We start from the raw sequence: 11,456 nt of genomic DNA on the forward strand, positions 1-11,456 counted from the left end.
TATAAACGGGTATTCTTATCTCTCCCCCCGCCCCCAGAGTGTGGAAGAACAGCAGGAGGAGGGCCCATCAACTTCTGTTGCACAGATGAACAGTTCAGTGATTTCCAGTAAATGCCACTGTTTAATTCTGTAGAATTTGTTTAGAACTACATTATGTAACTCTAATCTACTACTGTATTTTCAGTAAAAATAGCAATATTTTATTTATTAATAAAATATTAATTTTATTAATAAAAATGTACTGAAAGAATGAATGAGGTGTTTAAACACCACTTCCACTTTAAAAAAGGGGAGGAGACCAAAAGAAACTCTGGGTTTACCGAAGAAAACCTGCTCCCGACCAGGTTAGGTTCACAGAGTAAGTTACCATGGTAACTGACTCTGAGTATAAGTTACCTCTCTTTCAGAAACGGGCTTGACTTACTCTGCTTTCTCAGGTTTAACATACCTCCCATTCTGAAACAGAAAACTCAGAGTTTCCCTCATTTCAGGGTTAACATACTCAGAGTTTTCACTTAACCTCCTTTCTGAAACAGGCCCCAGCACAAAACTTCAACACAAGACAAAGAACTGAGGGATTAATTACACAGTGGCAATGAGGGAAATAAACAGGAAAAGGGAAACTAGGTAAAAACGGAACAGAAAGAACTTCAAACTAAGAGTCCCAAAATACATAGACCAAAATCGTGACACATGTAGCCTATATTTGGACAGACCAATGAATGATGAATAGAATACTTAACTACACAGAAACCTTATCGTGGCCCGATTATAATATGTATGCCTAAGCATACTCATCTGCTTGTTTTGTATGGCTTATTCCTTTCTAAAGCCACTTCCTGGGGACTGTGGTGATGACGTCCAGACGTATTTCTATTATTTTATCTACATAACTGTCCATTTCGGGGTGTCCTATCTGCACTTTACACCACCGCCTAAGAGCTTGTCCACCCCTATGGACTTTGGCCTACTCTTGCCCACTCTGTCCTATCTCTTATTTGTTTTGAACAGCAGAATGTCCAGAAAAACATTCCTGTGCACGGTTTACTGTCCTCCAATAACCTTGAGAAACATTTGTTAGTCGACCCCAGGGACATTTGCATGTTCTCCTCTGTTCTCCAGAAGAGAGGCACTGCAAATCAAACATTGCAGGCCCTGTCCACCCCCTCTTCCTTTGGGCCTACCTCTCAATCTGTCCCTCCTACTCAAATACTTGCTGAAAGAGTAGCCCTAATAACATTAAGAGAGAGAGAGGCTCATCTGTGTCTATTCAGACTTTGTTGAGATGGAGAGGAGTACCGCGTTGTTCCTTTTTCTCGCTCTGGTCAAAATAAGTAGTTGTTGTCTGGATCCTCCCTCGGCCTACAGGTTTACAGGAGCTGTTTGTAGACTTACCTATCCTGCAGCTGTAGTCCGTAAGTATTCTCTCAGTGATTTCTGTACTTAGACCATGTTTGTAAGTGAGTATTATGTTTTGATATTCATTATTTTGGAGCAGAATTCATTCAAAGCAACCAGAGTGCAAAATAATGGTAATTTAATTAATGCAAGATAGAAAGTTGTAGTCAATACAAAACTTGAGGTTAAGGTTTATTTTTAAAGGGACAGTGTCAAATAATACAATCTGTGGAGCTGTTTTGACAATGGTCCTGGTTAGTGTTTTTCCGTGCTACTGCAATGCATAGTAACAGGAGCTTAGTTTCAAAACTGTTATGGAGGTTGAGACTTCACAAATTGAACATTGCTACTTTTCTCATGAACATGCCAAGTTGAGCTATGGCAGAAGTCTATTACACTCAAAATGGCATGAAGGAATTGCAAAAACAGTTTAGGAACTGTTAGTACTAACCAGATAGCAAAAAATGATGGTAAAAATAACTTCAAAAATGATCAAAACCCCCTTTTTTCATGCAAAATAAATTATAGTATCTGTTTTTTAATAGATAGTTAATGTATTAAGCATAAAAGAGGTGTTATGCTGTATAACATGCTATATTTAATTTAAAACAGTTGTACAATGTATCATTTAAAGCTATTATTAGAATATTTGTGTAATATGTAAAGATTGTGAAATAGAAAATGATTGCAGGACAATTCAATAAGAACAGCATAAAAGTCAATACAATTATAAAACACATTATCAAGTAAAATGGAGGAGACATAAAACCTAAAATATTCCCTTATAATTATACATTTTAACTTAAAATATAACTAAACTAAGTTCTAAACTTAAAAACTTGTACAGGGATTCTCAAACTTTTTTTGGCTGCCAAATCACTTTAACTTAAAATATTTACTTGAAGTCCCCCCTGAAATTTAATCTAATATTTCAATTATTTAACAACACTGTCACTTGTTCATAGTTTGTTGATTAATGAATAAAATATTCAGATTAACAAATAAAATATTTAATCTTTTTATAGGATGTGTTTTAAATTGTTTGTTTTCATTTGAAAAATAAATCAATTTTAAATGTTTATGATCTAATTGTTTATCAATTCATAAACCCCATGGGAAACCCTTGACTAGAGAATAAATATCTCCCTGCCTTGATTCCTCAGTGAATGAGAAGACCACTGAAGTCATACAGGCCGCTTTTCAGCATGCCAGATATCCCAGCGTAGAGGGAGAGCGATCAATTGGCTTTGGGACGGTGAAATATGGATTCCACAAGTAAGGAACTCCTGCAGTTGCTTACATGTTATGTGGTAACATTCTGTATCTCTCAAAACTCTTCTTTCCCACATCACCCACAGCTTAGAGATCCATAACCTTTCCATCGGAAAGAGTGAGTTTGAGCTGAAAGAGAATGAAGGAATTGGGATCTCCATTTCAAACGTTTCTGCTGTATTCAAAGGGACCATCAACTATGGATATGGCAGCTGGCTGTGAGTGTTTCTTTTTATTACCACAAATCAGGTTTCTGTGGTTTAACCCTGTGCTCTACTCTACATATGTTTTTGTAAAACAGTGGTCTTTTGTTTAACCTCTCAACACGCAAAGATCTCCGGCGGCAGATTATTGCTGTTCACATTGCTTCACTGAACAGCGTTCATTAGGGTGTTTTGTCCAAAAGTGCTCCTATCTGGAGAAAGGTCTTCAAGGTTTCTTCCACACTACACTTATATTTCAGTTACAGAATCATAGTTCTGTTTTATTTATATTTATGCTGTCAAAAATGAAGTAATATCTATTTTCAAGGTACTCAGCTTTCAGAAAATTTTATCATGAACTTCAGGAAAACATTATTTGAGCTGTTTTCTTTTCTTTTTAGTGTTTTATGAAGTTTGCAAAATTTCTAAATAATGTCTAAAATGTCTAAATAAAATTTACAACCATGAACTGTGATTTTTTTGTTGTTGTTGTAATTTCATAGAAATAAGCATTAAATGGACATAAAAAATATCCAAAAATCATAATTCATTAATAATTCTAGCTGTCACTAGATTTAGCTTTCACTCAGTATGAGCTAGCATGTGATGTTAGTTTGTCAATATTGTTGAATTTCATCATTCTTACACTTAAACATAACTAAGTATATATATATATATATATATATATATATATATATATATATACTTAGTTATGTTTAAGTGTAAGAATGATGTGTGTGTGCACGTGTGTATGTGTGTGTATGTGTGTGTGTGTATACAGTATATACATGTAATATAATATATATATATATATACACTCACCTAAAGGATTATTAGGAACACCATACTAATACTGTCTTTGACCCCCTTTCGCCTTCAGAACTGCCTTAATTCTACGTGGCATTGATTCAACAAGGTGCTGAAAGCATTCTTTAGAAATGTTGGCCCATATTGATAGGATAGCATCTTGCAGTTGATGGAGATTTGTGGGATGCACATCCAGGGCACGAAGCTCCCGTTCCACCACATCCCAAAGATGCTCTATTGGGTTGAGATCTGGTGACTGTGGGGGCCATTTTAGTACAGTGAACTCATTGTCATGTTCAAGAAACCAATTTGAAATGATTCGAGCTTTGTGACATGGTGCATTATCCTGCTGGAAGTAGCCATCAGAGGATGGGTACATGGTGGTCATAAAGGGATGGACATGGTCAGAAACAATGCTCAGGTAGGCCGTGGCATTTAAATGATGCCCAATTGGCACTAAGGGGCCTAAAGTGTGCCAAGAAAACATCCCCCACACCATTACACCACCACCACCAGCCTGCACAGTGGTAACAAGGCATGATGGATCCATGTTCTCATTCTGTTTACGCCAAATTCAAATCCCAGTAACTGAGCAGATTGTGAAATACTCAGACCGGCCCGTCTGGCACCAACAACCATGCCACGCTCAAAATTGCTTAAATCACCTTTCTTTCCGATTCTGACATTCAGTTTGGAGTTCAGGAGATTGTCTTGACCAGGACCACACCCCTAAATGCATTGAAGCAACTGCCATGTGATTGGTTGATTAGATAATTGCATTAATGAGAAATTGAACAGGTGTTCCTAATAATCCTTTAGGTGAGTGTATATCTGCATTAACTTAACAGGGTTGAATATTTGAAGATTGAAAAAAATTGACAAAAGGGATTTTTAGGAATCTTACTTTTTATGTATACATTTTTAACATGGAATTTGTGCCTCTAGTCATGAGACAAAGTATACCGTATTTGTGGCAAGTACCATTTATTGTTGCTTAGTTTGTCTTTCTTTCTATCACAACAGTAAAATCTATGTAAATTTGCATTGCCATGTTCTTTCTTAAACAGACTCAGCCTGAAACAGTCACTGGATTTTGAAGTTGAGTCGCAAATTGACCTGGTCATCAATCCAAAACTATGTGAGTGAGCCACATTTTGTTTAGACTGCTCTGTTTGACATTACTTACTTAATTCTGAATTCCCTGTACTAGTTACTGTCTAAAAAGAGATGTTATTGTGTGTCAGACTGTGGAAAGGGCAAAGTGGCTGCAGACACATCAGACTGTTACCTCACATTTCACAAACTGAAGCTGCTCCTGCAGGGAGACAGAGAGTGAGTTCGACATTTCACATTACTGAGAGACACTAGACGTGATCAGACCAACGATACAAACAACATTTAGATCTGGGTTTTGATTTAAATCTAGGTCAAAGTCTTTGGTTATGAGTAAAGAGCACTTCCTGGAGATCAATTTAACACAATATGTTCCACCCTTAAGCAGCGCTAATTTGCAAGAGCATTTAAATGACTGTCATTTTGACTGTGTGCAGACCTGGATGGCTGAAAAGAATGTTCACAGACATTGTGACTTTCACAGTGAAGTTAGTAGTAAAGTCACAGGTGAGTGTGCCTAGTTTCCTGTTCCATATGATTGTCCAGCTAACATTTTTTAGAATTTTAGCTAACGTTCTAGCAAGGTTCTCAAACAATAATTATTCCAGTAACTAGAACTTTGTTTTCTGTTATCTGGTTATCATTTGTTATCATGTGCTCAAAACATTAGCACAAAAACATTATTTTTCCTTTCTAACAGATCTGTAAGGAAATAAACAATGTGGCCAACATACTAGCGACCTTCATACAGGAGCAAGCAGGTAAAATTCAGAGCTCTCATATGCCCTTCTTTAATGTAATGAGATCTGTATTGATGTGACATCTCTCTCTGTGAGTGCAGAGCAGTTTATTAGTGATGGGAACATCGGTGTAGACATCTCTGTGACCTCTTCCCCCATCATCAAATCTAATTATATAGAATCATATCATAAGGTCTGATTATAAAGATTTTATTCTTAAAGATTTTGTTCAAACAAATGCAGATCGTATTATGTGATTACTGTTGTTCTTCTGATAAACAGGGTTTGGTTACATTTAATAATGTGACCTCAGACCTCAACACCTCTGTGTTTAACCCCTCCCAACTGACTGAGAACCGCATGCTTTACTTCTGGATCTCCGATGGGCTCCTTGACCCCATGATGAGCGCCGCACACCATGATGGACGATTTATTCGCAATATCTCTGGAACAGAACTCACCGTATGATATCATTCAGTATTAGATGTGTTTGGAGCCATTTGTATTATGAAAGTTTGTAGCTATACGCAGCATTTGTGTGATGTAATACATGCTTTTAAACTCCAGGGGGTGCTTTTGAGCAGATATGTTTTTGCATCTAAATGAAAAACATGAAAAAGGTAAAAGGACCTTTTCGCATTGAAAACCTTGTTCTAGGAAAACGAAGAAAAAAGAAAAAAGAAAAAAATTAAGACATATAAGCAAAGATTTTATTTACAGATATAAGTCTGTGTGTATGGAATTAAAGGGTTGTTCACCCAAAAATGAAAATTCTGTCATTAATTACTAACCCTCATGTCGTGCTCTTAAGACATTCGTTTATCTTCGGAACAAAAATGAAGATATTTTTAATGAAAACTGGGAGCTTTCTGTCCCTCCATTGACAGCCTACCCAACTACCACTTTCAAACCCCAGAAAGATAGTAAAAAGACATAATTTAAAGGAATCCATGTGACTCCACTGGTCCGACATGCATTCACGCAACAACGTCTTGGGTCAACACAGCACGGCCACGGATGCGTCGTGGTGGTCTTGTGAACGTTGGAGATTAATATCAAAAGAAAGTTCTTAAAATTGAAGCTAAACCACTGGAGTCACATGGATTACTTTAATGATGTCTTCCTTTCTGGTGCTTGAAAGTGGTAGTTGCGTAGCTGTCAATGGAAGGACAGAAATCTCCCAGATTTCATTTAAAAATTCTTCATTTGTGTTCCGAAGATGAACAAAAAGTCTTACGGGTTTGGAACGACATGAGGGTGAGTAATTAATGACAGAATTTACATTTTTGGATGAGCTAACCATTTAAGTTACTACCTGTGTATTACATACATTTTCATAACACAAATTTGAGTGGAAATAGTGCTTATATGACAGTAGCAAAAATGAGCCATGTGTTTATATAATTTTATTTCATTTTTAGTTTTAGTTATAATAGCAATTTAAGTTAAATGATAAATGTTAATATATATATATATAATTTCAGTTGACGTTAATTTATTTTGAGTAACTTTTTTTTTTATGGTTTTAGTTTTAGTTAACCATATTAACCCTGCAATGTCTATTTTACAGGATCTGTTTCAGATGGAGCTGTCCTCAGCCAGGCCTGAATTATTGAGCAAGGTACTAAAGCACTCATTACGAATATTCAAACCGCACAAAGGGGAGGAAATGACTGCCATTTTAGAATGACTCATTTTATACACTGCCATTGGAACATGCAAATAAATTGTTTTCCTTTCGAAGCACACCAACCGTCAGTTCAAACTAGAGCACCTGCGTGTTTGTGCAAGTGTGATGGTGGATTTTACATTCTCTTTAGTGGCTGTCCTCAGAGGGTCCAATGTTAAAGGCGAGGAGTGTGTCAGTTCCACACTTGAGTACCACCACAGAGGGCTCATCTGTCAGAGCTGTGGCTGGAGTCGAGCTCTTGCTGGATAGTCAAGACGTGCCAGTACTTTATTTTGAGACCGTAAGCTAAAGCACATTAAGGAGATAGATACAGATGACAAAAAATGCTATGTTGGGTTGGATTTTCAATGGTTTATGTGCTTACAGGATGTGACAGTTGTTGTAAGAGCCTCATATGCAAAGAAGAAACTAATTCTGAAGGCCACTGCAGAGCAGTAAGTTATAAAGGAGATAGATTCTACACAATCACATTTTAAGTTTTATGTCCCTGATTTAAAGTTTTCTTTTCTGTTTTGTGACGATTGCAGTATCTCTATAGAAAAAGTCTCCACATCAGAAGGAGCCACTGAGGTGAGAATTCATTTATTAATTAATTTATTTCATACATCACCTATTTTATCATCATAAATGCTATATGGCCTCCTTAAAGGTGGCAGACAGCTTGAGAGTTTATCTACAAGAGGCTGTGGAAAAGATGGGAATCCCCAAAGTCATATCATGTAAGTGTGGCCACCATAACCAAGCAATATAAATCATGTGTTTCTATATCTTTGCATCATATTTCATCTCTCCCCTCAGACCTGGAACCAGAATTAACCGCTTTGATGGATGAACAGGGGCTTTATCTCTTTGACATCGTCAATCCTGAAGTTTTACCTCAGGACGTGAGTATATTTCACTAGCATATAATTATCAATCTGTATTTTACTGTCATAATATATGATATCAAAGAAAAACACTTTGAACGGTAACATTGTTGTCTTATTTTTTAATTGTGAATGTACAGGGGTATGTGGTAGTCCAAATGGATTTTGGTTTTCCACAACATCTGCTGGTGGAATTCCTGAAGAGGACACTGAATTGACAGTCTTGTCTTCTCTTTCATTTTTCTCTTTCTCGCACAAAAAAAACAACAACAACAAAAAAACACTCACAGACATGCACACATGCATTACATACACAAAAATATGAATGTCTCTTTCTGGCATTTTTGCTTGCTTGTTTGTAAAGATGTTTGATGTTTTGTGTAGCTGATTGTATAGGGAATAACCCCTTAATAACTGTTCATGTTTAAACAAATGGTTTCAACATGAAGGGAGGTGGAAAAGAGTCGTTTAGGTAGCACACAAGACACATGTGAACACACAGCACAAAATGGCAACCCACATCACACAGAATTAACGTCGTCCCTTGATCACAATCCCCCATAGAATAGCAACAGACAACGAACAAACAAAGCATTTTCTCTCGATCCGTGTCAGTATCCTGGTGTCCGCTAATTGGACGAAAGCGGAGGCAACGTCATCGGCTCCAACGATGATTGACAGGGAGCAGCACCAATGGCGCAGAGCCAAGAAAGTGAAAGTAAAAACAAGCAGAAAGGGGAGGGGAACAACACAAACAAACAACACAAAACGACACCAGCCGTGACACTGATCAATTTTGTAAACATGAAAATGTGAATTACATGTTCTTCAGTAATATGATCTCATGACCTCCATAATGCAACTAAGAGATTGTATTACCATTATTAAACATTTCCTGGTGCTGTCACACGATTGTTTTTGCAGGTTTCTGGTTAAACCTGTTCTTCCGAAAGACATGGAATATTATTTTACCAATTCTTAAAGGGATTGGTCACCCAAAAATTAAACTTCTGTTATCATTTACTCTCATCTTATTTCAAACACTCTTTCCTCAGTGGAGCACAAAAGGAGACATTTTGAATAATACGCCAGTTTATAATTTACCCCTTTTCATGCAATTACAATGAGGCCTAATGGAGCCTTAATGAGCACCAATGAACTAGGGCAGTTGTCATGATTTTCTTCTGGGAAACAAAATTAAACATCCAAAATACATATTTAAGTGTTTATTTTATTACACTTTATCAATGGTGTCTAGATTTTCTTTACAATACATGTATTTTAAGGTTGTTTTCTTTAAATGAGTTTGTTTCTCAAGCACTGAGTCAGAAATCTCCATTAGCACTTACATACACCAAATGTTCCATTCCCCCCCCCCCCCCCCCCATGTGCAGAGGGGTTTATTCTTTTATCATTTGCTTATAAGACGGTGGGCCGAGTGTCCGTATCTGCTTTACTTTTCGAAATGGATGATCCCCATGGAGGGAGAACCTGAATTTGGGACGGTTGTTTTATTCTCAACGATATGAAACGTGTTGCCACTCCCATTTATTGCACATTTTCTCCCGAAATCATATTTCACGACCCGTAATATGCAGGCAAACGCATGGCAAGATACTGACATAGGATTATTATTAACCAATCAGATGTAGCTTATTTAGAACAGCTGTTACACGTATTCCATAGACATGATCCAGCAATCGGACACGAGCAGCAGCTGCGTCGGCAGCACATTGACATGGACATTCTTTCTGTGGTAAGTATTAATTTAATTAGAATATGATATCTATATAAAATGTTTTTGTACACTGTGTTGTTCAAACGTATGTAACGTTACTGTAAGCGTCTCGTTAGTGTCGTTTTAACCCTTGTATGGCAGGTCTGTAGGACCCGTTTTCATTTTTTATCAAGAGAAAAATTATACGATTAATTATTTTTTCAAACTCAGACTCATTGGCCATTCTGTGAAGAATATATATCCGAACATATTTTCAATGACCACACACTGTACACCCCCCGGGGCTAATAAAAGTGTAGGTCCTGTGTACCTTTACTCTGTCCTCCTCCTGTCAGGGCCTACTGTGTGTGTGTGTGTGTGTGTGTGTGTGTTCTTGCTTATGAGGACACAAATGTGTATGAGGACATCTGTGTCCTTATAAACCAAACGGCTTAAAAAACATACTAAATGGTGTTTTTTGAAATGCAAAAAATGCCAAAAGTTTTCTGTGATTGGTAGGTTTAGGGGTAGGGTTAGTGTAGGGGGATAGATATACAGTTTGTACATTAGAAAAACCATTACGCCTATGGAGAGTCCCCGTAAACCACATATCTGAATGAGTGAGTGAGTGAGGTGTGTTTGAGTAAGAGTGAGTTTTGTGTTTCTACCCCTGCCGTTCCCGCACAGGGTTGCAATTCTTTAATGTGATCTAACAAAGGTAAAGAGAAAATATGCAGTTTATATTGCTTGTAATTGTGATGAAGTAAACATCTGTTGAGAATTTTAACATAACATTTTTGATTGTGTTGAACTAAAAACCCAAACATACAGCGGGTCCACCAGACCCACGAACACTGGCTGAATAACAAAAATATGAACACCACACAAGGTTTAAGTAGGGTAGTTTCAGCTGGCTATCTAGCAGTAGTTAGCATCATGCGATTACATATTTGATTTAATCAAATTACATGTTGATTACATGTGCATTGTGCATCTACCCTTAACACAATTTGTTTTTTTACACGAGCAGTGCACAAGTTCCAGTATGGCCTCTGGTGCTGGACGTGTAGAGATCACGGGCGCAAGACCTCAGAGCCCATGTTTTTACTGGAGTTGCCTCACCATCCTCTGCCTCTACCACTACAAAAAGTGCAAAACAATAGATCTAGGTTCTGCACCCTTCCCCACATCACTGATTAAGGAAAAATGGTTTGTAACTTTCAGCAGAGGAAAACTCATGCTCCATAAATTGGTTCCACCTGTTCCCTTAACATGGGTAATAAACCAGTTTCACAGCGTTCAGGTGTCCGGCCTTGTTGATGTTAATGATGCCATAATTGGAAGGGTAAATTTTTGCCGGGTGTTTTTATTATATTACTGTTAATGCACTGTATATTATCTATATTATTTGTACTACTCTCATACTGTTACTGCTACTACACTGCACATATCTGCATATGTTGTTCGTACTGCATATCCATATCTATTCTGCTCTTATAAGGCTACTGCTAATGCATTGCACATTTATATTTACTTTATATTGCTGCAAACCATACTATCTTAACTGTATACAACTGTCTATACTGCACTGTATGTCTTATACTGCACCGCCTGTCTATACAATATAATACCAACCTTCCTTTGCAGTTT

General features: G+C 37.2%; 1 protein-coding gene across 1 annotated transcript; it reads left to right on the forward strand.

The window, feature by feature from the left end:
* The first annotated feature begins 1,120 nt into the window (after positions 1-1,120).
* On the forward strand, positions 1,121-10,095 carry cetp (cholesteryl ester transfer protein, plasma). Its single transcript, XM_079874621.1, has 16 exons — positions 1,121-1,415; positions 2,562-2,673; positions 2,757-2,888; positions 4,748-4,818; positions 4,925-5,012; positions 5,231-5,300; positions 5,494-5,554; positions 5,635-5,726; positions 5,816-5,995; positions 7,104-7,154; positions 7,354-7,503; positions 7,590-7,657; positions 7,751-7,793; positions 7,873-7,942; positions 8,022-8,107; positions 8,230-10,095. Exons 1-16 carry the CDS (start codon positions 1,286-1,288, stop codon positions 8,305-8,307), a joined length of 1,482 nt encoding a protein of 493 aa, XP_079730747.1. The 5' UTR covers positions 1,121-1,285; the 3' UTR covers positions 8,308-10,095.
* Positions 10,096-11,456: the final 1,361 nt, after the last annotated feature.

Source organism: Squalius cephalus (assembly GCF_949319135.1).
Source record: "Squalius cephalus genome assembly, chromosome: 6".
Taxonomy (NCBI): Eukaryota; Metazoa; Chordata; class Actinopteri; order Cypriniformes; family Leuciscidae; genus Squalius; species Squalius cephalus.